This window comes from Salmo trutta, chromosome 19 (assembly GCF_901001165.1).
Source record: "Salmo trutta chromosome 19, fSalTru1.1, whole genome shotgun sequence".
In the NCBI taxonomy this organism is placed as follows: domain Eukaryota; kingdom Metazoa; phylum Chordata; class Actinopteri; order Salmoniformes; family Salmonidae; genus Salmo; species Salmo trutta.
In genome coordinates this window covers 52,413,271-52,441,075 of record NC_042975.1, presented here as the reverse complement: position 1 = coordinate 52,441,075, position 27,805 = coordinate 52,413,271, and the positions used below count along the sequence as shown (strand labels likewise).

General features: G+C 41.9%; 3 protein-coding genes across 8 annotated transcripts; 1 reads left to right on the top strand and 2 right to left on the bottom strand.

The window, feature by feature from the left end:
* Positions 1 to 856: 856 nt before the first annotated feature.
* On the top strand, positions 857 to 6,613 carry atf5a (activating transcription factor 5a). Its single transcript, XM_029701695.1, has 4 exons — positions 857 to 1,263; positions 2,612 to 2,866; positions 3,196 to 4,435; positions 4,723 to 6,613. The coding sequence occupies exons 2-4, from the start codon at positions 2,722 to 2,724 to the stop codon at positions 4,910 to 4,912; spliced, it is 1,575 nt and encodes a 524-aa protein (XP_029557555.1). The 5' UTR covers positions 857 to 1,263; positions 2,612 to 2,721; the 3' UTR covers positions 4,913 to 6,613.
* A 226-nt stretch (positions 6,614 to 6,839) lies between these two features.
* Positions 6,840 to 18,252, bottom strand: stk36 (serine/threonine kinase 36 (fused homolog, Drosophila)). Of its 3 annotated transcripts, none has more exons than XM_029701693.1 (21): positions 17,890 to 18,252; positions 17,609 to 17,749; positions 17,391 to 17,468; positions 17,121 to 17,251; positions 16,466 to 16,715; positions 16,144 to 16,237; positions 15,869 to 16,029; positions 13,447 to 13,628; positions 13,089 to 13,224; positions 12,832 to 12,948; positions 12,438 to 12,614; positions 12,163 to 12,254; positions 11,957 to 12,020; positions 11,758 to 11,868; positions 11,479 to 11,553; positions 11,276 to 11,393; positions 10,911 to 11,037; positions 10,564 to 10,747; positions 9,190 to 10,230; positions 8,407 to 8,546; positions 6,840 to 7,071 (listed from the first exon to the last, which is right to left on the bottom strand). In XM_029701693.1, the coding sequence occupies exons 1-20, from the start codon at positions 17,971 to 17,973 to the stop codon at positions 8,448 to 8,450; spliced, it is 3,462 nt and encodes a 1,153-aa protein (XP_029557553.1). In that variant the 5' UTR covers positions 17,974 to 18,252; the 3' UTR covers positions 6,840 to 7,071; positions 8,407 to 8,447. The 3 variants fall into 3 exon arrangements, with proteins under 3 accessions (XP_029557553.1, XP_029557554.1, XP_029557552.1); XM_029701694.1 differs by having other exon boundaries at positions 8,437 to 8,546; XM_029701692.1 differs by lacking the exon at positions 6,840 to 7,071 and having other exon boundaries at positions 7,918 to 8,546.
* Positions 18,253 to 21,300: 3,048 nt separating this feature from the next.
* LOC115154954 (POU class 2 homeobox associating factor 2) lies at positions 21,301 to 26,401 on the bottom strand. 4 transcript variants are annotated; one of them, XM_029701688.1, is made up of 5 exons: positions 26,048 to 26,401; positions 24,469 to 24,569; positions 22,870 to 22,915; positions 22,261 to 22,565; positions 21,301 to 21,939 (listed from the first exon to the last, which is right to left on the bottom strand). In XM_029701688.1, the coding sequence occupies exons 1-5, from the start codon at positions 26,070 to 26,072 to the stop codon at positions 21,523 to 21,525; spliced, it is 894 nt and encodes a 297-aa protein (XP_029557548.1). In that variant the 5' UTR covers positions 26,073 to 26,401; the 3' UTR covers positions 21,301 to 21,522. The 4 variants fall into 4 exon arrangements, with proteins under 4 accessions (XP_029557548.1, XP_029557551.1, XP_029557550.1 ...); XM_029701691.1 differs by having other exon boundaries at positions 26,063 to 26,401; XM_029701690.1 differs by having other exon boundaries at positions 22,870 to 22,912; positions 26,048 to 26,400.
* Between the last annotated feature and the right edge of the window lie 1,404 nt (positions 26,402 to 27,805).

Below are 27,805 nucleotides of genomic sequence, written 5' to 3'. Positions count from 1 at the left end.
ATAAATTGGTCTACATATGATACAATATTAGGCTACCCACGAACAAGGGATGGGGTGATTGGAGTGGTTGTTTTTCTTCGTCTGTTGTTCATTTACTCACCACCAAGCAGTTTTCTATAGCCTAGACAAGACAATTGAAATGGAATACAAGCTTAATAGGTGTTTAATCGGTGTAACCCTATAAGCTCCTGCTTTTAAGTGTTATCTTTTTTTAACATGGATTTTGGGCCGCATGAAAAATTTCCCATAGCCTACATGCAATTTAAGACATTTCTCACACGTTATTTGTAGCACATCTTTATGACAATGTTACAAACCAGGTATAATCCACTTTACATGAGTAATGCTTGGGCTACAACGTAGCCTATAGTGGAATCCCAATACAACATGCTAACCCTTTTCAGAACATAGATAAATGTGCCGCAGCCGCCTCTTTGGAAACGTTCCCTCTTCCTCCGTTTACACTCGGGATGTTGTTTACGTGGAACATGTGCACAGAGAGCGGTAAACTGAAAAACCACCGGGATGAATCCATAGCACCGGGTAGCCAATCGGGCAACAGATCTATCCTTCCACAGCCAATAGCGGAGCGACAGGTTCGGTGCATCCAGCGAATCTGCGCTCTGCCTGAAGCGCTGATGCAACCGAGTTGCAATAGCAACCAAGCATCCCCTGTATAGCATATGGTGTCCTTCCTCGCAGCATGAAATTAAATAGTCCCCATGTAAACAATGAGGCGCATAAGTGGGTTTACGCCCCGTGGCATCAAGAATAAGTCACTTTTTTTGGCATCAGGCATGTTTACATTTCCTGAGCACCTGCTCTGATAGGGAACCAGCTATAGCCTACCTCCTCCTCCTCCCACCTAAACATCGATTGTCAATATGATTGTAAAGACATCTCCACCAATAGCAAATATATTGAATAGATATTCTCCCAAGTCTCACACTGGAACGTGCGTGGATGTCTTGAAAACAAGAGGTTGGAGAGAGAGGGCGGAGGAATCTACAGCATGGTTTGCCTGCCCATCGTGACGCAGCCGGTTGCTAGGTGTGAATGAACTGATGCTCTCGCTCAATAAATCGTCTCTCAGTCATCAAGTTCATCACAACAAAGAAGCAACAACAAGTCTTCACTTCTGTCCCGGATTTTCCAAGGGAGCCATGGCTTGTTAAATTTGAGAAGAACTCGGACCCCCGAAAGACGCCGTGCTTTGCTCTTGCAACGCACCCCAAACTCACAAGAATTTTCAGCAAGAATGGAGTAAGTGACACTTGTTACATTTGATCTTTTCTGAAGCGTTCGAAACTTTGTTGCCAGCCCACTCGCTTGAACTGTTGTGCATATTACATTGTTATCGGTCTGAGATACATTTAACTCAATAATGTAATCTACGGGTGGTATTTTGAACTGAACGTTTATAATAGCTACAGCGGTGTGATGACTGCTGAAAACTTTGTCAACAACAACAGTAATCACACCACAACAATAGAAATAGGCAGCCCATAAATGATAATGACAATGGCAGCAAAAGGCAAATAATAACCGTATGTTATTGCTGTTACATTTTTTAAAAACGCACTATTTTTGTGATAAATGTAGTATGGCCATTACTGTAAACTTTATTGGCTCAGTATATTTTAGTCTGTCTTGGCAAAAGGTGTTGTCGTGTGGGAATAGGTTTCTTTTGTTTTTCTATTCACTTTGTCTGAGTATCCATTAATTAAGCTGTTGTTATAGTTAGACAACCATTAGGCTAAGGTGTTTCTCTATTATTAATGACGTCTTAAATGGTGCATGTGAAGGCTGATTGTTTAGAGTAGGCCAATTAGATAGTTAACCGTATTGAGGAAGTAGCGGTGCTCCAGATGAGCCTGGGTTATCCTAGAACATAACAAGGTGTGCATTATGTCATTTGCTTAAGCCCACGTGTTTTGAATGCATCAACATAACATTTGTGGTGTGGTCGGTATGACAGCACACCAACGGACTCTCAGTTCCTGTGAAGTTATTCTGACTTTTGAGAGATCTTTTATTTCTGACGATTATACCGTTTTTTGTTTTTTTTTACTGTATGTAAGTGAACATAATGTGTGAATGTTGCTGTCTGTATTGTGGGTTTGGCTTGGGATGTTATCGCACCTTTATGATCTGAACCTTTTAAGATTTTGTAAGGTCAGATGGGTACGTTCAAAAAGCCAAGAACCTCAGTTGGGAGTGGGACCTTGAGGACATGTGTTACTTGCACTAATAACAATATGATAACATGGTAATAGTGCAACATTAGGTTATATTTCTATTTATTGTGATTGCCTGCTATTCAAAAGCACAATTTTTTAACGTAATGTTGTAAGTGTTGGGCTTGCAAACCTGTTGAGGTCATTACCTACTTAGCCACCTAGAGACTGAATGGGTTCAACCCAATATGTTTTCTTGTTGATCCTTTGTTAAGTGGGACATCTATTATTTTTGTATGATGAGTGACCCATACTGTTTTAAGAAATGTCTCAGCCACTGTTTCTGTGATGATGATCAGCAACCCATAGTGTCAGTGTATAGTTTTTAATGACTCGCTTTAAACGCCTCCCTACTCATTCTTTATCTCCTATAGGTGTCATTATGCTCACCCAGCCCTGCTCACTGTGGCTCAACTCTCAGACCCCACCAACTCATATCTTACGATCGGACTAATCGGATTGAATCAAAAGACCAATAGACAAAATGATGGCAACGTCAGCAGCTCCTCTCTGGAAGACTCTTCGCGTCTGCCCGGCAGACCCCCTCGCTCTCTCTCACCCACAGGCTAACCTCAGCCAATCACAGGAGTGCAGGGGGGAGGTGCCAGAGGAGAGCCAGCACTTAATTGGTGAGTTGCAGAGTACGCTTTTTTATTTTTCCACATTTCAGGTGGGCACCGCACTGCAGCACATTCGTTCTCCTTCGAACAGTGAGTAATAAAGTAGTTAACGTCTGAAGTTTTTTCCTGTTGAAATGTAGCTACTTTTTACTAAACGATTTAAGTTGTTTTCACTCATTTTAATGTTCAGGCTTTAAAATACAAACACGTTATTTGTTTTTCCATTATCGACGTTTAAGATTTCATTACCATTGCTATGTAGTTTTAATTAATTACAATCAATTAACGATGATGTTTCTTGCATTGATGACAATTTTGTATTTTTCTTCTCTCAATAGGTGATGGTCTCACGGACTGGATGACGGAAGAAGTGGATTTCTCCTCGTACCTCCCAAACCCTCACCCCTCTCCCTCCCCCAATTCCTCCCTTCCTCCCTCACCCCTTCAGCATGACATCCAGGTGCCCTCTGACTTGGAGGTAATGACTTCTCTGCTGCAAGAGGAACTCGCTCAACTGGAGGACTACTTCCTGTCTGAACCGCTGCCGGAGAAAGGACCGAAACTGGGAAAATGCGACAAGGGTCCACCGCCAGTGGGTCCCCACCAGTCATACTACCAGTTGCCCTTTCATGCGTCATCATACTCCACCTCCAACCAATCGGAACACAGCCCTCTACTTGTTACCCTGGCAACTGGGGAACTAGACCTGCTGAGCTTTTGCGGAGGTGGGCCCATTGGGCGATCAAAATTGCCTAGACACGCCCCTTACAGTTGTAGCAATCGCCCCAATGGGTGTAGTCGCAAAAGAGTTTCAGATGGGGTGAGGGTGGGCGAGGTCTACGAGAATAGCATATGGAGTTCCAAAGGAAGTAACCCATCGGTGACTCTAAGTGGCAGTTACAGCTGTGTAGAGGACGAGCGGGTAGTCGGGAAAGGTTACTGCCTAGGCAGTGGAGTTGAGATTCGAAGATGCCCCTTTTTACCCAAGGAAGAGAAAAATTGTCAGTTCGCGGAAGAGGTCATAGCTGTTGGCAGTGGGTATGGTGGCTTTGGCGGGCCGTTGGATATCCCACACAAGAAAGAGGAGCTGTTGATGTATGGCATGAGGGAAGTGAATGTCAGTAGTGGTGGTGGAGGATGTGCTAGTAGCAGTGAGATAGAATTGTTGAGTAGTAATGTCAAAGTTGGCGTAGTCGGTGAGTTGTCTTCCAAGATGTCCACTATTCCTTGGAAGACGGAGACTAGTGAGGGTTGTTATCTTCAGGCAGCGTCCCAATCAGAGGCCTCCTACCACCACGGCTTCCAAGGGACGGTCAGCGAGCAGGTCAAGGCAGAGGGTTTAGAGATGGGCCGTCAACATCATGACTTCCACTGTGGTGGGTTCCTAGAGGACCAGCAGGGCTCTGAGTGTCTGGCAATGGATAGGGAGGCTCTTGACAGGCAGGTGGTGTTGGGGTTGAAGGAGGACCCCTGTCCCCTCGCGAAGCCTGAGCTGGACGAAACAATGCCAGGGGAGGTCCACCATCCGCCAGAGCGCAAGCAGAAGAAGAGAGACCAAAACAAGACTGCCGCTCATAGGTATGATGATTCAACCAAGCGCTGAAAACTTAAGGTGGTATTCAAACTTGAGATCTGCGCACAATTTCTACACAAGTCTCCCATTTGCATCAATAAATGATTTTAGCGAAAGTCTGAGTTGTGTGTGCTTATCTCAACTCTGAATCGACAGGTTTGTGGTTATCCAAATTTTGTTGTCTGATTTGTTGATAACAGAACTAAATAGAACATTGCCACTGGCATTTGACTTTTACTTTGATTTCACTCTGATTGATCCTATCTTCTCCCATTTGACCCCACCCTACCAGGTATCGCCAACGTAAAAGGGCAGAGCTGGACTGCCTTGAGGAGCAGCTGCACGGTCTGGAGGGGCATAACCGGGAACTTCGGGACAAAGCAGAGTCAGTGGAGAGGGAGATCCAGTATGTTAAAGACCTACTGATCGAAGTGTACAAGGCCCGCAGTCAGCGGCTCAAGCAACCGGACACCGACGCCTGATGATGAAGATAAGATGATGAAGACTTTCTGCAAGTAGATTTGAAGAAAAAATGACAGGGAAATGTTAGTTTTTCAATGTTTTCAAATTGAATATTAATTTTTGTATTTTTCTTTGGGAGGGTCAGGGTGGGGGGCGACAAAGGGGTTCAATTGCATGTTTTGATGACGTGATTTTTTTTTTATGAGTCAAACAACTACTTTATACTTCCACTGTTTCGGCAATCGGCACTAACCAAGCAAGCCTGCACTGTGATGCTGTAATGTCTCAGCTGACAATCAATTTCTGAATGGGTTTCCTGTTGAATGGAGATGGGTTTGATTTCCACCAGTGGTGTTTTTTATATACTGGTTAGACTAATGTGATTCAACTAAGGCCTTACACTGGTCTTGATGTCAATAACTTAGCTACTGGTTCAATATACTCATTAGCTTTTTATCAAAAGACAATCTTTGTTTATTTGTGGGAGCTTTGCACTATTTGTATATTTTCCCAAATTATTATTCCAATAATTGAAAGCAAAGTAATATAAATATGAATGCAAAAACAGCCTTTAGGGAAGACTTAAGATTTTGTTGAAAGTGTTGTCCCCTTAAATGCTAATTGCAATATGATACAATCAGTTTTATAGCTCAGGTTATGCAATTCATGCCCAAAGTTCTAGAAGTATGTAAGTTGGTAATTCTTGACTGAAGATTTTTTTGCATGGCAAAGACTTTCATGGCTACTAAAATTAACAAGTTCTGTCTGTCTATATAATGCTATATAGCTACTGTGCACTGATTCCATAGCAGCCTCACATTCCATGCTCTCGCTCAGCAAATTCACTTGTCTCTAGCTCTTTCCTAGTCGTTTCTCTTCACTGGATTAGATGGTATAGGATTTCAGAAATCAATGTGGGACCCTCTGTCTCTTTACTTGCTGTAAAAGCAAATCAGGGTTTGTGATTTTATATGGCGGGTATACTCGTCTAATTTATAAAGACTTTTTCAATTGTGTCTTGAAGGAGAGATGGTAGGTAGGTAGTCAGCCTTTGCTTTTTTTCTAAAAAAGAACAAAAAAACTATTTTTCACTAGAATGTTTGTGATAGCTTTTCATGTTCTTTCCCGCTTTTGTCTACGAGGATGCAGTGTCAATTAATTTAGTATAAAACTTTATTTTATAATTAGGTACAATTCTAAATTTTTCTAAAAACGGTCAATCTGCTTTAAGCAAATGTAACAATATATCATCTTTAAATTTGAAAATCTAATTTGATCTTTAATAGGAATTAATCCAATTGAATTGCTGTTGCTTTTTGAATGAATTTAAGTTGAAATGCAATAACTCTTAAATGTCTTAACGAATAGTTAAGATCTTAATATAATGTAATTATTTGTTATCAATCTTTTGGATGAATGGGTAGGACACTGCATCTTTTTCAAATATGGTCTGTTATCTTGGCGATATACAATCATGTTTCTGAAATACAGCTTTTAATGCAATGTGTATTAATGTTATTTTGTGATATTGAGATTCTATTACTTTCAATATTAAGCCTCACACATTTCAGCAACACGATTACGACCAATAAGTTACACCAGATAAAATAACCAACCATTTAGTAATTTTGAAATAATTCCAATGTTTCCTCTCAATATATTTCCTTTGTGTTACATGTCACTCGTTTTATTCAAATAAAGTGATTTGTGTCTACACAGAAGCCTAACAGTTTATTCTTGTTTTGAGCTCATCTCCGTTATGCATGGGTAATTTCTGGTGAAAAGCCAGGGGAGATTTAGCCCACATAAATGAAATAACGGATAGATTAGGATACTTCTTGGAACTGTTTCGAAATGAGGCATTAAAAGTATTTTTTTTGGACGCTTAGGCTATGTTGTTGTCTTTTACACAGCGTGGATTACATGGACTATTGTACAGAATCTGGCTTGATTTCAAATATATTTAACGTTTTATTGCTTTATCAATCTGCTCCTCGGAGGGTAAGGCCAAAAACACCCGTCTATATTTTTGTTATGGAGGGCAAGCAATTTTTATACACGACAGGATTTTCTTTGATATACATACATGTAGCATATACATTTATACATTTTTCAAACAAGTGCAACCAGTCATTCCATGTGAGATGGACCCAGAATTCACTCCCGAGCATGTCATTTTCTGTGAAAAGAAGACAAGTTAAGTGGTGTAGACCGACATATAAAAAAAATGACATGCTAAAAATCCCAACATGTCATTTTACATGTAAAATAGTGTTATTACATACTAAACTGTCATATGGGCCCCATTCAGCACAAAATCAGGCACTAGCCTACTCCACAACAAATATGCAATTATCATTGAAGGTGTGTTGACTATCAGTCACATTATATCACACTACCTAGGACCAAATGTTATCAAGCATATAATGTTCAACAGTATTTTATATATATTTTATCTCCTCAAAATGGATGTTTTAATAGGATGCATCACACTCAAATATATTGTTTTATGTACTCCGGGGGAAAAACATTTACTTTGAAAAATACTAATTTGAGCCATTTTCACAAGAGACCTTATGCCCATCTAAAATGCAATTGGATCATACGAAACATTTTTGTGCCACAAGGAAATCCGCAACATAATCTCTCTCTTCCTGCTAATTGCCGCAAACTGCACTTTGGCAAGAAAGTTGTACAACCAACATGTGCAATGCCAATGTTCTAAATCCCTTTATATTCATACATGAATGATATTCCGTCTCATAAAATGGGCTAATTTAAAAGTTAATAATCCAATCAAAATAAACAGATTTTTTGAATATTATTTTGTTCTGAAAACTTGCTCACTTGGCCATCTGTAGTTTTTTTGTTTTACAATTGAGTTATTATACTTTGTTAAATTATGATTTGAATGAATGCATTGATAGTGTGTGCGCATATGTCATTTTTATCTAATAATTAAGATTGGCTCAAAAGCAGGTAAAACAAACTAATATCACAATATCACAAATATAGTACTTGTCAGTAGAATGGCACAGGAGGTTTTATTAATACCAGTGCATAACAAATCAAAAGTCTTCGTGAAGAATTACTTGAAAACTACCATTTTACATTGTTAAACAAAATCTATAAATTTATGATAGGCTTACACTACATATTTTAATCAAATTCAAAGCACTACAAATTACATTACACTCAAAAAACTTGACTTACACCGTACAAGTCCAGACCATATTGCCCAAACTAAACAAATCAATTATGCGCCTTTCAATTCAAGAGAGTAAAACATGTTAACAAGTTATCCCAAATGACAAATGACAATCCCTCAATGTAATGAAATGAACTTTTATCTTCTAAAACAAAGACATAAAATATTGATGCCAATAATTTTATCAACAAGCGCGCTGCACAGATGAGTTATGGGTAGGGGATATAACATCCGCCATCCAGCTTATACATTGAATCCCAGTATTAAGGCAAAGGCAGACGGGCTGATCCACAAGTCTGATCTTACCAAATAGACACACACTATTCTCTCACTCACTGCATTGGCCCTCATAGCAGCTTGATGATCTGACAGTAGTCACACTGTGGAGGGGCGACATGCTGTGAAGCCTGACGAAGTTTCTCACGTGCATCAAGGGACAGCAGAGCCTTAAGGCACAGATGAAAGAGGTTGGAATATGGTCTGAGTAGAGACAGAGTTTGTCTGTTTGTGTATGTGTTAGAGAGAGCGAGAATGTGTGTGTGTGTGTATGTGTGAGAGAGTGTGAGAGAAAGTGTGAATCTGTGTAAGCATAAGAGTGATAAGAGTGTGTGTGTGTGTGTGAGCAGACATGCAGTGTTGCATCCAGAGTTAAATGACTAAAGGCAATGGTGAGTAAAGAAAGTGTTGGTGTTTGATCATGACATGAGATATGGCAACATTTAAGAAACTCAATAAATGATATAATAGAAAGACAAAAAAACTTTTTGTGTAAGCAAGGGGTTCGGAGGGGATAACATTCCACAACAGCCTGGCCTCAACACACTGAAAAAGGTTTTAGAAATGTAGAAAGTCTAATAACTACGTAAACACTTCAAAGAGTTATATTATTTGCATTCTAAATTAGATAACAAGCCACAGTTATTATTCTTATTTTTTTAATGTGTGTTTGATAGACATTCACCATCTCATGGAGGATATGAAACCATTTTTCTTAAAACATTTTTAAGTTTGATCCACTGTGACTAAACTATTCTATGGTGCTTATATTTATTTCAATGTCTACCCCTTGGTAATATCACCCTCTATTACCTGTCGTAGTGCATCCTGTTGGCTGTATAAGCTCAGGGTAGCGACAGCCGCTCGTTGGACTGCATGCTGGGAGTCGGTACAGGCGGCCTGTAGGAGGAGAAGGGGCACATCTCCCTTCAGCAGTGAGGCCACACCCCCTTCCACAGCAGCCATGTTGCCCAGGGCAGCGCAGCAGTGGCGGCGCGTCAGGGCATCAGGGTCCACTATGAGGGAGAGTAGCTCAGTTGTTGCCCAATTGGCTTCCTCCACCCATCCACTTCCATCCTCCTGGTCTGCTACTTGCTGTTTGAGTGTTGTGGATGAGTCTCCTCCATCTCCTACCAGGGACTGGGAGGACACAGTCTTGTCTGGCTTGCCCTTTTTCATGTCCCGGGCTGCAATAGAGGCACTACTATTCTCTCTCCCATTGGCTCTCCGTGTTCTAAACTCGGCCTTTCCGATGAGCCCCAGCCAATTGCCCACGGCCTTGCAGGCCATCCTCCGTACGGACGCGGAGGGGTCGTGGAGACAGCCAATTATGTCTCTGAGGATGGCGGGTTGCAGCCGGGTCCGTTCTGGGTCACTGGTGGAGGGAGGAGTATGAGGTGTAAACGGGTCCAGGTTACCTAGCAGGCTACAGGCAGCAGCTCTGACCCTGTCGTCTGGGTGAGCCAGGGCCTGGTGCAGGGGAGTAGGCTCCAGGTGGAGATGAGGGGTGGAGGGTCGGGACCTGGGGGAGCAGCGGGCAGCCTGGGATAGTAGGGTGAAGAGCTCCACGGCCGACCCCCACAGGGCTTCACTATCAGGCTTTAGCAGGTCAGAGAGAAGGGAGCTGGCAGTCCTGGATACAGACACTGGGTGCCCAGCCTGGTCCCCGACACTGGAGGCAGGGGCCTGGTCTCTTCTATCCTCCTTGGGGTCACTGCTGGGTGGAGAGAAGAATCCTTGGGCCCTGGCGGCTGCTGTGAAGCAGGGGACAGAGCGGCCGGGGTCACACAGCAGCAGGCGACACAGCAGAGAGAGAGGCAGTTCCAGGAGAGACGGAGGAACGGACTGGATAACCTGATCCAGAACAGAAAAAAACAAACACACACAATTCAGTTCAACCATCAAAGACACCAGACATTGAACAACACAATGTTCTCCCAATGGTGCCAAGACAGCAGTGTGGTGGAGTAGCAGTTGTGGGATGAACCTGATGTGTGACTAGAGCAAGCGTCATCTTAAATTGCATCAGAAAAACTGTAAGGTTTTCAGTCACTCGGTATGTCAGACAGACATATCAACAGAGGGAGATCAATTAAGAGTGGGGTCTTTGCGCATTGTCAATATATACTCATACATCCAAAGGCTTAACAATGTTCTTGTAAGGGTGCTGTAAGGGGAGAGCCTGACCTGCAGCAGGCCAGAGACAATGCCAGCGCTGTGGTACAGCTGGAGTAGTCTGTCCATGGTCTCTGAGGACAGGTCCAGGGCAAAGGGGAAACACAGCAGGTGGCAGCTCAACACTGATAGGCTGTTCACACTGGAGTCACCACCCCAAAGCTGGCCGTGAGTCTCATCAGACGGCCTGGAAACACTGGAAAAGAGGCACTCTCCACATATCACCACCGTAACAGTATGGTATTGATTGACTGTTGATATGCTGTAAGTATTATTAGGACAATCACAAGTGAATAAGAACATGTGTTATGCAAGATGACAGCTAGACGGAGAGAGAGAGAGATGGAGAGGTCACTAACCAATCAGTGGTGAGCAGGTGGCCCAGGGTGAGTATGCAGTTTGTGTCGCTGTCTGAGAACAGGGGAACACAGCAGTACGGGTCCCTGGTAAGGACAAAAAGGGCGAGGGACAGGAACACATACAGCCCTGATGGGAGAGGAGATGGAAACTATTTATATTAGATTGGTGAGAGCTCAACCCAAAACTTGTAAAAAAAATGGGTAATAATAATAATAAGACAGAATTCCAGATAATAATTATTTGTTGTTTAATGTCTTTTTTAAGTAGGCAGGGAAACAGATTAGACAGACGTTTCGGTTTTAGCCTTCTTCATTGTGTTCAATGTTGGTGAGAGACCAACATCATCAGGTAGTGTAGTTTATACCGTTTGAGGAGCAGAACTTTGTTCTGGCTGATGTTTTCTCCAGTGAAGTACCAACTTTCACCCACAGGAGGCGCAGAATGCTCGGATCCAAAGAAGCAGAGTGTGGAGGGCTTTCATGCTGTTCAGAGAATAAAAGGGGATCTTTTTTTAAATGGATCAAAACATTTTTATTATTGACAAATCTGTGTGCAGGCACAATTAACCTCAGTTAGGGTGTGGAGAATCAATGACAAGAAGCCATCACAGAACCCCCAGCCTGATGGTAACGGGACGCGTGGCTGGGAGAGGGAACATTTCAGGGAACAGTCTAGTCAGACACAACAAATCATACATATTTTTTCATTGCAAAACTATTTCAAGAAGTAAAGCTGTCATACAAATTATTTGTATAAATATTTACACACAAAGATAACACCATTCAATCATACACTTATATTTCACTGTACATTAGCTATGCAATTTAATAGACACTCATTGCCTACCTCATCGGAGTCTGAAAGAAGCTTGTTGAGCTGGGCAGTGATCCTGTCCATGCTAACAACCACAGAGACTCCACACTGGCTGAATATGGCCAGAATGGCTGCAGCCAGAGGCTAGATGAGAGATGGAGAATAGGAGTCTGTCCAGAGCCAATTCAACACGACTAGCCTACTGCATTTCTTTGAGAGGTTTCATACTTACTGCCAATGGGTTAGGGTCAGGCCGAAGCAGAATCTTGAAAAAGGGCATGGCGAAATCTTCCAGTCTACAGTGAGAAAAGGTTTTGTGTCATATGACATTGAAATATTGTTAAACATTATGTCATTTTAAACTATGACCTCTATGTAAATGTACTAAATACAACAATTTTAAACCACTAAGAGGGGAGAAGAAATAAAAAAACAAACTTGTTATCTGCTTGTTGCCAGTCACGGTGCTTCTCCCAATAGTTCAAGAGTAGAACAATCACTTCTCCCAGTACTGTCACACTCCACGGTTGCTGATGGAGATTATTAACATGATGAGAGACAGAAAAAGCAAGTTAGCAGTTGAGGGGATATCCACAGAAATGAACAATGCAGTCCTTACTGGCACATATTTACTTGAATAAAACAGCCATCAAATAGTTCTCACAATCTCATTGGATTATTGAAAATATTTTGGATAATGTCACCAAATTAACCTTAACGACCACTGGATTCTCCACAATATCCTGGACCAGGTTGAATAGGAAATGAGGTAGTCCAACTTCCTGTCTAAGTCGATGGGAGTCCTCTGAATCAGAGGTCAAGATCAGGTTGGACAGGACCTTCAGCGGCTGACGGATCTGACATGCCCCCTCCAGGATACCATCCAATAGCTGACCAAGAACACAGAAACACAGGGTTTTATGTCAAAGAATACATTTGAATAAACGTTATTGATCCTCAGAGGGGAAATTGGATTTGTCACCAGCATAGACGACATCCCTCACTTTAAGGTGGCATTGAATTCAAATCACACCAAATAAGTTTTTTCTATCCAACTTGAATTCAACTAACTTGATTCTACTGTAGTTGCCTGTGAGTAGTAGTTACCAGGGTTTTAGATGTCAGCAACTTCTCTTTCAATCGAGGTATGATTTGAATGGTTTGGCCGCTGGAAACGGAGGTCTGCTGGATCAACCTCTCCCACTCCTCATCACTGTCAACATCCTAACAAAAAGTAGTAAAGAACCAACAATGAATTACAAACCATGATAAGCTTAAGCAAAACTCATGAAACCCAAAACCCTATCCTAGACTGTGTCTTCGTCACTCAAAGAGCACTTCTCTCTAGCAGCAGTGACACTAACCTGGCTGTGGAGCCTCACAGCACTCAGGCTGGTCCTGGCCTGGCCCCGCTCCTGAGTCTCAGGTCGCCTCAGGGCCTGTCGGGGCCCAACCTCCACAGAGGGGAACTCCTGTTCGTAGTCCCGGCTGATCTGACCCCTGGTGGGGACACGGGGGAAACCCCTTTACATTTACATAAACTACTTTTATAAATTAGTAACGTTTCAGGTTGACAGCCTTTGTCAAAGCTTTGAACATTTACGATGCACCTGGAGAAGCAACCCTCAGATGTGTGAGTGCTTTCCATTGATCATTTTCATAGAACACACCTGTCTGTGGGGAGTAGACTGTCTGGAGTTTTAAAGGCTCACCACATTGTACCTGTTAGTGGAAATCTCAATGGCAGACTGTTTTGGGGTAAGGCTCAGATTGGCGGTTAATTGTGACAGATCTTGATCCAAACCATCTGAGGGAGCCACCAGGCTGTCTTTGGACAGGGGCTTCACTGCAGGGGCTGTCCTTGAAGGTGCCTGACTAGATGATTCAGTCTTTCCGTTTCCCACCTGAGCATAGAGTGTACATGAGTGTGAAAGTTACAGTGAATAGAACAGCTTGTCCTTCCTTTCCATTTCTATGTACGTTCATGATTACGACACACACAATTATGATACACATGATACTTTACTTTTACAACATTTCTGGCCTGATACTGTGTGTTGATTCAACAGCTCTGTCTGTCACTTTGTGCGCACAGTGCTTGACATTAACCTTCAGACAAGTAGGACAGATTTTTGTAACACCATTTTTACATCATTGTATTATGCAAGGAACCACTTTACAAAATAAAATGCATTATCATTATTATTACTACCATAGCAAATCTGATTTTTCTTTTGCCTACATTCTGCCTATCAAAATACAACAAGCCCTTGGTGGATGGTTGGCCACCCAGTTTAGTTCGTGAATTTATTATGACGACATTTTGTGACATTTTTGTTTGTTTTGGACTTGAGGGTTTTCTTGGCTTATCGGGCACACAAAAAGTCTATGCCCCTTCGTCAGTGATTGGTCAACAGTAGGGATTCTTCGATAAAGTGTTGTCGTTCAACGAGAGACGACTTGTTTACATGCACATTCTTTCGTAGAAAAATACTGCACCAAACATCTGTTAGATGTAAAATTGCACAACTAAGATCTTTTGGCAAAAATGTTGAAATGAATGACAGATTTCTTGAGTTATCTTAAATTCATTCTGACTCTTTTGAGGAAGTGCATACTGGCTACTTCGTCTCAAAAAGGACAAAACAGTACTATTGCTGTTTTTTTCTAGTTTTTCAAGCAAAGGTCTTTTAAGGGAGTATGCAAGCACACTCGTTCGGTTAGGCTAGGCACCAGCCGAAACTGAAGCATTCTGACGTCTTAAGTAGCCTATAAAATATTGCAACACTACAATTAAAACTAATACTTTTTATGTCTTTATAAAATAATTCCCTCATTCAATTAATCAGGGATCAAATGGCTAAGGTAGGCTACTTCAAAGCAAGGTAACTAAGATATGTTTATCTATAACCTTGTAAGGATAAAATATTCTGAAACTCCCAAAGCCACCAACTGTTAATAAATTAAAGCAATAGTGGAAAAGATTATAATTTCAGCACTGTTTTGATTGGGACAGTGCCATCGTGCTGCTTTGAGACAAGTGTGGCGACTGGGGACATGTCTTGACAAATCAATCAATGTCAGACTTTAGTTTTCACTGAATCCCCGTTTGGATATTTGGTTGCAATTAGGTTAGGAAAATGTTAGCTTAATTGAGGTGAGTGCTTATGATCATCTTTAGTCTAGTTTGCTCATCTCAACAAGTGGATTATTTTTCTCTTCACTCGCCTTCTCCCAACCAAAAACCCATGACTTGTCTGATAGACTAATCAATCAATGTGGTTTTGTTTAACTGAATCGCTCTGTGTATTTGGTTAATTGATCTCTAGCTGGGCAAATAAGTGGAGGTGATAGATGAGACAACAAATAGATGATCTATCACTGATAAGAAACATTTAGCTTGCTAATGTAACCTTAAATAACCTCATGCATATGCAACTCCAAAAGCCTGCAGAGTGTGTGCAATATAAACCCGAGACACATAAAAAAATATATAGATTGCTAATATTTTCTATGCCTATCATGATATAGTCCCAATTTAACACCATACGCCTGCTCCCCACTAGTTGTTGAATTTGCCCCATTTGTAACTCATAGAAGGGCTTACGACCAACTGGTGTAACCGGCCCTTGGTGATTGAAAAAGACTGCTCGTTCCTGTCATCGCAAAACAATTCTACTCCGACGCGCTCTGCTGAAATTGGGAGAATAGTGCGCAAAACATTGCATCCGGATGACACTCTGATCCAATTTCTGATTGGAGTAATATATTGTGTAAGATATTGTGATTTTAGTGTGATTTTTTTTTACTTGTCCATTCGGTCAACTTATATCTTTAGTCTGCTTGCCCCGGGCAGGTGTTAATTTTTTATTTGATTTATTTCACCTTTATTTAAAAATAGGCCATGGTGGCGAAGTAATTACAATATACCAATTAAACACTGGAGTGATAGATGTGCAGAAGATTAATGTGCAAATAGAGATACTGGGGTGCAAAGGAGCAAGATAAATACATAAATACAGTTTGGGGATGATGTAGTTGGATGGGCTATTTACAGATGGGCTATGTATAGGTGCAGTGATCTGTGAGCTGCTCTGACAGCTTGTGCTTAAAGCTAGTGAGGGCCCTTGCCCAGTCTACCTACCTGTCTGTTCCTCTTGTCCCTCTGTTCCCTGGCCTTGCGCAGTAACCTCCCCTCTCCACCATGTGGCGCTGCTTTCTGCACTGCCTGCTGGAGTTTTAGCACCTGCAGGTCTGGGCTGGGGGCCACTGTCAGCGGGCTGGACACAACAGGGTCTGAGAGAACTACAGACAACAACAACACAAGGAATAGACGAGGTCTCTGTGTCTACTATAGAAGCCTGTTATTTAAAGAGGTCTATCATAAAAAATAGAATGTAGAATGAAAAAGGGTCTTACCTAGAACTCCATCAGCAACAAATGGGTGTTTTAGGAGGTGTGGCCATGACAACCTCTTCTGTGGGTCTTTGGTCAACAAACCTTTCAGGAAAGTCTGGCATGGAAAGATTAGACAAGCCATGTGGTGCTGGGACTCTAAATGCTATCTTAATTAATATACATGAGCTTAAAATCACTAGTTTCAATTCCAAATTGAATTACACAAACTAAATGTTTCACTATTAGTTTCACTATAGTTTCACTGTGAAATGTAGCATGATTCAGTTTGTATTTCAAGGTAAAACACTGGATTAATTCAGAGTTAACAGGGACTCTGTAGTACCATGCAGGTCTGGCTCATGGTGTCCGGCCACTTGACCGGGTCTCTGACTATGAGCTGGACCAGCTGAAAGATGGAGTTGGTGTAGAATGGTGGCGCCCCCGTGTGGAGCTCATAGAGGATGCAGCCCAGAGACCAGAGGTCGGCTGTGTGGTCGTAGGGCTTCTCCTCTACCAGTTCTGGGGACATGTAGAGGGGCGTCCCCTTGATGGAGGTCAGGACCAGGGTGGACACACTCATTGCTCTAGCAAATCTGGAGGATAGGACACACACAGGTACAGCTAAAGGCAGAGAGACAGACTCGCTATAGGGTATAATTCGGCATCATTCTCCACTTGAGTTTCCTCTACTCATTCATATAATAAAGTGTGGGCCCTCATCAGTGAGATTTCTATAACTGATTGAATCAAAATTCAAAAAGGCACTCGCACATCTGAGCCGTCTGTTGCAGGTGCATGGTAACAAAGAGATTACTTGAAAGAAAAGAGAAACCCGCACACTGTTCTTGCTAATAGTTCTCACTATTTTTATTCAAGCTTACGTTTTGGCCTGTTGGTCTCGTCAGAGCTTTTCTTAACGGATTGAATGTCACAGCTTTCAACACCACAAAGTTCTCCTTCAACACAAAGGCTGTCCTTTCAGCACCAAATATACTCACCCAAAATCACACAGCTTCACCACCCCTCCTTTGCCCAGCAGAATGTTCTGTGGTTTCATGTCACGGTGGAGAATCCGATGGGAATGCAAATAATACAAGGCAGAGACCAGCTGGCAGGCAATATCACGGACCTTTGCATAGGATGAAAAATACATGCATGAATGAATATCAGCTGTTTGATCGATAATAGGTTTCATTTTACAGTACTTTGCCGTTCTTATTGTAATAAGTTGAGAAATAATCTACTAGATTATGAGTCAATGGCTTTACCTGGATCTCTGGTAAATTCCCATCATCTTCAAGAATCTGGAACAACTCTCCCTCTGCATACTCAGTCACAACAACAACCTGCCATGAACAGACAGCATTATCATCATGTTATTAATGTAATTAAAATGTATTGTAAGCATGTATCTTCCATGCTAAGTAATAATGTAAAGTATAAGTGATGACATTATATGCAGGTGAAGACAACAGCTTTTACATACCTCTCTTTCAGTCTCAAAGCTGTCTAAGAGAAGGACAATGTTTGGATGTTGAAGTCCCCTCATGATGTCAATTTCCCTTTTGAGATTGCGCAGCTCCTTCTCAGAACGGCCCACCTTGGGGATAAACTTTAGTGCCACGACCTACAACGGACCAAAACAAAATGGATGCGCAATGAATGGGACTGTAAGCTCTTAAATGGTAGACAAAGCTGAAGTTAACGTACAGCAGAAAGGTCAGCGTGTAACTTTAATATTTTCCCAATAATGTACCATATACTCACTTGGCCACTGAACTTTTTACGTCCTTTATACACTCGTCCAAACGAGCCCTCTCCTATCATCTCCAAAACGTGATACAAGTCCATGTTGAAGAGGGTTTGAGACCTTAGCTAGCTCGCTAAACGACGTTAACGTTAGCTAGCAAAACTTTAACGTGGAGCAAAACTCCACGTTATCCCTCGAAAAATGATAGAGCCTAGCTAATGAGGTGATAAACGTTTGTCGCAGAGACTAGTTATTTGAAGTACCTTAACAAATATTAAATTTGCTCCATGAGTATGAAATATGACTATTGGTTATTTTTCTGCAATGAAATGCTAACCAATGTGCAGAGGAAAGAAAACAAAGAGCGCTTGACAACCTGTTGCGTCTAAAGAAAGCGCCGTTTTAAAACAGTCTCACAAAGAAGCATAGGGACAATACTAATGATTATTACTACATCGCATGAATTCTTTCGTAACAAATTCTTATATTTATTGATAAAATACTTCATTACGTTAATTTGAATGGTTTGTATTAAACCGTAATACATATTTGAGGCAGGCTACTGAGAAGACAGCAAATTTAACATGAGTCCTTAGCCTAACAACCGATTTTGCGTCCCGGTAACCGATGCTGTCGGTGGATTTGGGCCATAGAAATATAATGAATAGATGGATGGGGGAAAAGATAAATAAACCAGAGTTTCTAAACCATATTTGGATAAACTACAGCTCTGGATGATCAACAACGACAATCTTTTTCAGTTTAATTTTATTGACTTGAAAAATAATTATGGCAATCTATAAAAAAGTAACTTCTCTCTCTCTCTCACACACACACACACACACACACAGCTGGTAGACCCTGCCAGCCCTAAACCTCAGGTTGGTCTCCAAATGGGGCACAGAACAGAGTGCGCCCAGCCAGCCACCATCTCCCCGCCACCCTCCACAAACTCTGTATTTAAACATGACTCATGCTTGACACTTGCCATTTACAATAACAGTTGTCCAAAGTTAACCCATAATAACCTGTGCTACTTAGGTCAGGGCATCCACTGTATTGTAGAGGTCGATTCAGTACGGTTTGTGTACACAGAGGTATCGTATTGAGTGACATTTGTATTAAGCAATATGTAAGTGGGATCCACAGGGTCTGAGTATTCTTGTAGTGCGGAGGGGAGATGATGGGTGTCCAAAGGATTCATATTCTTTGGTGTGCAGGCTGGAGTCCAAGTCTCTAATGATGACCAGCAGGCCTGCAACAAAACATGAAAAGATGATGTTCAAGAGAATATGCATCCAATTGTACCCTTTTCTTACACAAAGACACCGCTACAGTAATGGGTCAATCACGAAAAATGGATAACCTTTTAGACAATTACAAAAAGGGCCGCATCAGAAGCCTCTGTACCTTTTCAGACTGTAGAATTCTGCTCCTCATAGAATGTTCGGTATCGTTTCCCTGACAACAATAAACCTTACATATTGATGTGCTGTTGTGTTGCCCTTCTGTTTTTTTATGGTATGGTAGATATGCGTTTTCTTTCAACTAAATCTATTGGAAAGTCATTGTATTTAACGAACGTCAAAGTAATTTTCTTAGGAGCGAGTGGTCTGCACGCAGGCTACGTGCAGACAGCTCAAGATAATTTGATTGCCAGTGCTGGTTGCCTTGATGGACGTTAGACCCCCTTCAGAAGCATCATTCCTTTACAGACAAGTTACATGCCTGTTCAGTGGCGCTTCGAAACTACAGTATTTCCAGAGAAGTCTTCGTTGCGGCATTTAAAAAGTCGTAGTGTGTCCTTTCAGACAACCAAATATGCCGTAGCCAAGGCGCTTTCAAGGCACCATATTCCGAAAGGGATATTCAAGACTTGGGGACATTCAAAGAGGCTATTTAACAGTCCTAGACATTTAGGAAGATAATCAATTAGCCTACAGCTAGAACAGAGGGAATTAGCGATAGATCCACCACATAAGGATTTAAGAAGGGGAAAAAACAGGGGAGGAAGCTAAAGGATATCACTGTGTGAATAGCTATTATGCGTACCTGTCCTTCCCTATAGTCCTTGTGCAATATATGTCCAAGGGACCAGGGCTGTTGATGTGTGTAGTTGCAGGGTTCACTGTATGCTGCAGGTTCAGTCTGTTGAGCTGAGCTGAAGTTATCACTGTATAATGAGAGACACTCTGTCCCATAGTCACTGGGGTTGTCTTCACAGGGCCAGGGTTGTGTACTTGGCTCTGGCACCAGACTTAAGAAAGGTGTGGCAACAGCATCTTGATACCAAGAGTTTGGATATTCCTGTAAGATATCAAAAATGTGTTATTTTACACAAAATCGTATGTTTAATACACCACATAGTAAGGTGCATTGTGAAGTTGATCTTATCGTATTTTACTGCACATTACTTTTTTGCAAAGTTATTTAAAGCGGAGATGATGATGATGGTGAGAGCATGTGTGTTCTTTCTCTGGTTTTGGAACGAAGGATCTCTGCTTACCGATGACAATTTCATTTGACGAGCTCTGCGCTTTTCCAGCAATTCCTTTACCGTGATCTTCACCCGAACACCTTCGTAGACCTTTGGCTTTTCTGTGTCAAAGAAATTAGTAGATTTATACATAAGAAAATGGCTTTTCCCGCAGCCTTCTCACACATGCATTTACGCCTATCCATTTTACGCAATGTGCGTAGTTTCTTTTTTGCGCACTTAAATCCTTAATTGGTGAATATGCCGCCAGCCTTATTGTCGACCGAATCTTAACATTAGACTACACTTCAGTAATTTCCTGCCAATGGTCCATTTAAATGACTTTGAGCATGAGAATAACAACGTCCTCAACTTATTTTATTTCACTTACTTACTTGCTGATGCTTTTTCAGCCAACCAATACACAGTTATCAAAATATGAAATAACTCACCACCTGACATTTTGCTTGGAGACACACAACTGAGAAGAATGCAGTTCAGAGCCGATTAGGTGGAGGATTCAGTCAGTGGACAGCGGCAAGGTGCTGGATCAACTCACTCAATGGAAACAAACGAAACACGAGGAAGGACCTCCAAACGTGGCTAAGACGTGAACCAGAAATACAGGTCAGTTGTATTTCTTCTGTTTTTACTTCTGCGTTTTGTGATTCATATATATACAGTGTACAACCTTGTCGTCATAACTATTAACAATGATTGTGGGGTATGCATTTTAATATTCAAATATGCATCTCAAAAAGAGAAGCGTTTTTATGGTCTACGGCGACCTCTATTGTCTCATCCATGTAGTTACAATGCACCCAAAAGAGGTAGGCCTAATGATGCATTTTCATACTAGTTTCTTGAATAATGTTTTTAAATGGTTATAAAAACACACACACACACACACACACACACACACACAGAGAGTTATAAAACACAGACACATATGTCCCAATCAAAGATTTATATCTGTATTTTAACATTTGCACAATTAAATGTTTATATACAGGTCAAACGGAATACAAAGTATATAATTCTATTGTATAACAAACCCACATCCACATTCAGCCACATTCTCTGTAGTAGTGACTCTGTAGTGAACTGTACTGTATCTATCCATTAATGTCCACAACGACATGTCAGTCCGTGTCTCAGTCAGTGTCCATGCGTATCAATAGGCCTTCCTGGGTTCATATGGCAACCAAGAGCCAGTCCCGTCATCCTTGGCCCACGAGGCATCACTGAGGTTGACGGCTACACTGCCAGGGTCCTCCGAGGGCACAGGTGATACCTTGACCCCTGGAGTCTCCCCTGGGGATGTCAAATATGTGTAACTGGAGGGGTAGCTGGATGAGGGGCTGTACGAGGCACCAGGGTAGTGCACCTCTTCCAGGGGGTGTAGAGAGTAGGGCTGGGAGCCGGACAGGGTGGATCCTCCACTACGGCCAGGTATCAGCCGATAGAGGGAGGGGCTGTCGGGGTCAGGCGAAGCCAGGCCAGAGGAGGCTGTGGTGGGCACTGGGCCCTCGGAACACAGGACCTCATCCTGGCTCACTGAGTGTCCGTCAGACTGCTCCCAAGAGTCTCTCTTTTGAGGGAAGACATATGAGAACAGTGAGGGGAAGGTTAAGAGAGCAACACAGATCTACTGTATTCACATAATACTCAGAGGTTGTGATGATAAAACAAATATGAAAGTAATGGAGAAGCATTTGAGGAGAGACAGGTGTCTTTTACAACTTAAAGGTCTTACACTTGACTTGACCGTAAGGGAGACCTTTACGTTTTATAAGACAGCAGCTCAAATGCACTGTGACACACTAAAGGAAGACTCTCTCACTCTGTCTCTCTTTCTTTGTATTATTTTTGAAACTGTCTCTATAGCAGTTAAGGTGAAATGTGTTTGTACCAGGAGGAGATTTGATGATTCCCCAGGGAGAGGTGGTAGCAGATGAGGTAGAGACGAGGTGGGGAAGAGGGATCCTCCGCTGGTAGAGAAGGCTGTGGCACCACGGTAGTCCCCAAATGACTCGGGTGTATAGTAGCTGTCAATATAGGCAGGGTAAGTGGAGGGGTGGTCGTAGGAGAGGGCCTTTCCCCCCAGGGCTGAGCTGTAGGGATCTGAGGAGTACTGTTTAGTGGACGGGCTGAAGTCTGAGTCAGTCAGGTAGGGGGGCCTCCTCATGCTATAGTAACCAGGAAGCATATGGGATCCTGTAGAAAGAGTCTAGAGGTGAAGCTTCCAGTGTAACAGTGGAATCCCTCCCCCTCCATAATATATACCATTTAGAAGATACTTTTATCCAAAGAGACTTAAATTACTATGTGTCCATACATTTTAGTATATGTATTCCCAGCCAGACTTGAACCCATGACCTTGGCGTTGCTAGCGCCATGTTCTTACCAATTGAGCTAAATAGAAGTAGGTATCTTTACATATGAACCCCCACATACTGTATGCTGTTGTAAAAGCTTCAGCCATAGTGAGTATTACAATAGGCTCCAACAATAGACTCACCTGGCATCTGCACAAAGGCTGCCTGGGAATTACTTGTCCCAGCCTGCTGGTGAGACAGAGACTGATGATTACTACCTACCACACTGGCACCGCTTTGTCTCTCTCTCTCTCTGTGTGTGTGTGTGTGTGTATTATGCAAAACAATGCACTGAACTTGGATCAAGCAATTCCGGTGAGACAGAGTGAGAGGAAGTAAGCATTGAGCATGAGAGAGAGACTGAGTGAGACCGAGGGAGGGGGAAGGAGGCGGAATGGAGGGCAGGCAGGCAAATGTTGTGGGTAAAAATTTGAATGTAATTTGCCAATTCGCCATTGGGATGTGCCCTACCCCCTCCAAGTGCCATTTCCCTAGTGAGTACACATTGCTTGCTCTTTGGGTGTTTAGGCTTGGTTTCTGTATAAACAATTTGTGACATCTGCTGATGTAAAATGGCTTTATAAATAAATGTGTTTGATACACAAACTAGTATACTACAGCACAAACAGAATACAGAGCCAATACTGACTGGGCCTGATGGCTGAGAAGACATCATACCTGCAGAGTTGGTTTATTTAATTATACAATACCTATCTGAACACTTGACTAGTGAAAAATATATGAGAGTTAAATGGACTTGTATTTTCCAAATACTAAGAGTAGCAATGCACTGGCAAAATGACCCCAGTCTATCATTCAGTTTAGAATAAATCAATTGTTTTTCCAGTTAGTGAATTTTATTCAAATCACCACCAAAATTCTCCTTCACACAGGTTTTGTTATTTTTCTAAACTGTTTGGATGGTATGATTACGGGGTAATAGCAGAACAAGGTAAATTCCCCCATGCTCTGCTGCATGAACCATTTTAAATGGTTTCACATAAACTGTCATAAGACACACATGTGAACCAAGCTTTTCAGGCAGCCAACAATGACCAACCATATATCTGTATTCTATTTTCATAGATGTGTGTGTGAACCAAGCTTTTCAGCCAGCCAACAATGAGCAACCATATCTGTGAGAATACAAATATATGTCAACTGACAATACATCAGTTTATTTAAACAGTCCCCATTCCCATTGAGAGTTAATGAAAAAGAGTCGAGCTCTTTGTGATCCGTCGTCAGACTGACCTGTCCCCAACTGAAAACGAGCAGCCATTTTATGATTTGGTGGTGGCTGATGAAAGGAGCTCGTTGTCTTTCCCTGTTTGATCTAGGCCTGAGTTTAGAGATGGCCTAACCTCAGCTTAACTGTCTGGGGCCCAACAATGGCTCGCTTGTCAGAAATGATCTGCCGGGGAGAAGGCCAGTAGCATTGGCAGGTGTGTCTGATATCAGGATTCTGATAGGTGACCTGCTAGTGCTACCACAGAAAGCCCAGCAGGGATGTAGCCTACTGTCAACTGAAGCCTCTTGGGAGCACACACTTTCACTCTCTCACACACTCTCTTCATGGGTATTTCCTTTGTGTGGTCGGGTGGTGTTCACGTCACGATTGTTTAATTGAAAGAAAGACGATGCGGAATGTAAATAATCTGAGAGGCTACTAGGGAGCGAAAAAGACCGAAAGAGAGAAAATGGATGGGAGCAAAAGAGGACAAGCCGAAAAGTAAACTCACGTTGAACCTGGGAACACTTGTCTGTCTCTGTCTCTTCTCTGCCAGAAGGTCTTTGACAGTGTGTTTGACCCTGACACCTTGGTACACTCTTTTGGAGTACTCTGCAAAGGAACCACGGGAGAGTCATAACCTGTTTATCCAGAGAATACAAATAGTGATCCCTGTTATGATAATATTATTAAACATTTGACCTGTATGTATTGGTCAATATATTAGTAGCCTACAGGCAGGATATTCTAACTCTCTCTCTAGACACATTGTACAATCAAATGAGACATTAAAAGAAAAGGAACATCTGCTCACTCTAGTAGCGCCAATGTAATAATTTCTTCATCAGGGTTTCAAATGAGACAACATGATTATTATGCAAGAGCTGCGGCGCTAAATCATACTTTTTTGGCAGCATATTTTCCTCAGCACTGTAAAAAGAAAAGATATGATACAGAAAGTCCCTATTTGAGATATTATATTAACAATGGCTACAACGTGCATTGGCATTGTCCGATCTGCATTTATTTAATCCCTTGTGATGTTCTAGTTTCCATACCACGAGATCATGGGAGAAGTTAGATGGAACCCACACTGTCATATTATTTAATTTCAGATAAAATCATTTTAGACAATTCAGTCTAGAAGAAGCAAGATACGCCTCAACAAAATCAAATCAAACTTTAATTGTCACATGCGCCGAATACCTTACCGTGAAGTGCTTACTTGCAAACCCTTAAACAACAGTGCAGTTCAAGAAAGAGTTAAGAAAATATTTACCAAATAAAATAATAATGAAACGTAACACAATAAAATAACAATAACGAGGCTCTAGATACAGGGGGTACCGGTGGGGGGGGGGGTCAATGTAAATAGTCCAGGAGACCATTTGATTAATTGTTCAGCAGTCTTATAGCTTGGGGGTAGAAGCTGTTAAGGAGCCTTTTGGTCCTAGATTTGGCGCTCCGGTACCGATTGCCGTGCGGTAGCAGAGAGAACAGTCTATGACTTGGGAGTCTTTGACAATTTTTTGGGCTTTCCTCTGACACAGCCTAGTATACTGGTCCTGGATGGCAGGAAGCTTGGCCACAGTGATGTACTAGGCCGTACATCAATGATATAACAGTGATGTCAGCAGTCATTCTGAGAAATGGTAGGCTATTTCTTGCTACTCAGAAATGTCACACATCCATAAAAACTTGTTATGGAGAAGAAATGGAGAAATAAATTAAATATTGACATGGAAAATGTCATTTTGATTTATTCAGTTGGCTAACGATAAGCCCTAGTGGCTTTAACTTCAAAGTGACCAGATACCAGTAATGTAATATTCTAAACTACCTACCTTAAGCCAAAGATTTTAAGGCATTGAACAAATGCCATAGGCTAATCCATCAGGACACAAAACATACATGTTGTTTTTCCTCAGTTGTAACTTAACATGGCTTCAAAAGTCAATTAACTCTATAATAAGGACTTAGCCAAGCTCTTTTATACGGCCACTAAACGTAAACACTTGTTGTTTTAAGATGTTTTGCACAAAGGCCTTTCCATGTTGAGATGAAACATGAGAAAATATACTATACCGTACCCTCCATGAACGCACCTGCTTCCATCGTGTAGGCCTAGTTATCCACACAAGGATCTTAATAAAGGGTATTCTCTTAATGTCTCCAGGAGTTGAAGTGAACAGTGTTCATGATACCAAACTTCAGCCCCTTACAAACTAACTCTGTACCAGTCTTATAGAAGTTCGGATGTGATAGCCCAGTCATTGAAGTGCCTCTGAGGCAGTCTTTTTGCTTTGTGTAAATGCAAATTATTGGCTGGACGTTTTAAAAAAAAATAATTTGCATCATTTTTCCAGATTAGACAGAGAGAACCTACCTTACCCATCGTACTGATGCAGGGGGATGTGTTTTGGAATTGTTTTGGTGATGGAGATGATGATGATGATGGTGTTGATGATGATGAGAAAGAAGATGAGATCGGTAAGAGAATGAGGAGGGCAACAACTTTTGATGATAAATACTACATCATTCAAAAAATTTTTTTTAAGCCCTAACTGAGAAGTCAGGCTTGTTCACCTGTCAAGCTACAGTATATCTCACAAAGCCAACTTGTTCTAGTAGAGGGGGTTTCCCAGGACTCAAACGGCTGTATGTGGGTAGACCTGATGTAGGGGATTAAACAGGTGTCCAATATGAATCTCTGGGAAAAGTCGTGCATGACTGTAATTCGCGTGGGTTAAAATGTTGTCTTCTAAATGGCATATATTTTATTATTATTATTACCGTACATTTATTTTCTAGGATTCATTAAGATATTTCGGGATTTGAGCATGGCTGTCCTGTGTGTAATGCCATTGTAACATTGGAAATGGCTGAATGTGTATCCAGTTCCTGGGAAAAGTTCTCTGGGCTTTATAATTGGATGACTTATTAAGATCATTGATCGGTTTTCTACCATGGCTGTCCTGTGTGTAAAACTGTTGATGCATGTAATGCATGTCAGTGGGTCATGTGCAGTAGTAGTGAATTACAGTATATGACACAGGAAAGGGAAGTTATTTTGGAGGGGTTAAAAGGGAAAGGGGGATACCTAGTCAGTTGTACAACTGAATGCCTTCAACTGAAATGTGTCTTCCGCATTTAACCTAACCCCTCTGAATCAGAGAGGTGCGGGGGGCTGCCATAATCGACATCCACGTCTTCGGCGCACGGGGAACAGTGGGTTAACTGCCTTGCTCGGGTGCTGAACGACAGATTTTTAACTTGTCAGCTCGGGGATTCGATCCAGCAACTTTTCAGTTACTGGCCCAACACTCTAACCACTAAATTACCTGCCGCCCGACTAACCGCTATTTTGACCCCCTGCAGGGGAGCCTATGTAGAAAGCACCATCTCTTTCCACAGAAATGGAAATGGCCAGGCACAGTCAATCATTATAGTTTCAAGCTGCATTTCTGTTTTCATGGGAACATTATAATCGGTTAACTAACTCCACCCTCTCCTAGAGAGAAACCCTCTGCCCATGCTCTGTGTGTACAGTTTGATAACGCAGTGCCCTCTTTATCTCTCTCTGGCAACACAGAGCTACAAAGGCCAGTGGCGACTGTCTGCTGGTTTGCAGAAGAAGCAAACATTGAACAGACTCAATATCAATGGAGCCTGGGCACCTCAAACCTGTGCCTGTGTGTGCATGTTTGGTAATATGATACATGTTTTGTACCCCCTGTAATTGGGTCATGGTTGATGTGGGGGGGTAGAGGCCTGTGGGTTAGAGATGGCCTGACAGAGTGGAGTATAGCCTCTGGCGCTGAGTGTTCGTTATTGTCTGAGAAGTACAT

Coding starts and splice junctions, on each gene's coding strand:
- LOC115154954 (XM_029701687.1), bottom strand. CDS start 23,182: ATGGCGAATTGGCAAATTACATTCAAATTTTTACCCACAACATTTGCC. Junction 22,566..22,869: donor AGCCTTTGTGCAGATGCCAG/GTGAGTCTATTG, acceptor CTCTTTCTACAG/GATCCCATATGCTTCCTGGT. Junction 21,940..22,260: donor AATCATCAAATCTCCTCCTG/GTACAAACACAT, acceptor TTCCCTCAAAAG/AGAGACTCTTGGGAGCAGTC.
- atf5a (XM_029701695.1), top strand. CDS start 2,722: ATGATGGCAACGTCAGCAGCTCCTCTCTGGAAGACTCTTCGCGTCTGC. Junction 2,867..3,195: donor GGAGAGCCAGCACTTAATTG/GTGAGTTGCAGA, acceptor TTCTCTCAATAG/GTGATGGTCTCACGGACTGG. Junction 4,436..4,722: donor AACAAGACTGCCGCTCATAG/GTATGATGATTC, acceptor CCACCCTACCAG/GTATCGCCAACGTAAAAGGG.
- stk36 (XM_029701693.1), bottom strand. CDS start 17,973: ATGGACTTGTATCACGTTTTGGAGATGATAGGAGAGGGCTCGTTTGGA. Junction 10,748..10,910: donor CACCTGCTCACCACTGATTG/GTTAGTGACCTC, acceptor CCTCTTTTCCAG/TGTTTCCAGGCCGTCTGATG. Junction 10,231..10,563: donor TTGTCTCTGGCCTGCTGCAG/GTCAGGCTCTCC, acceptor GTTCTGGATCAG/GTTATCCAGTCCGTTCCTCC.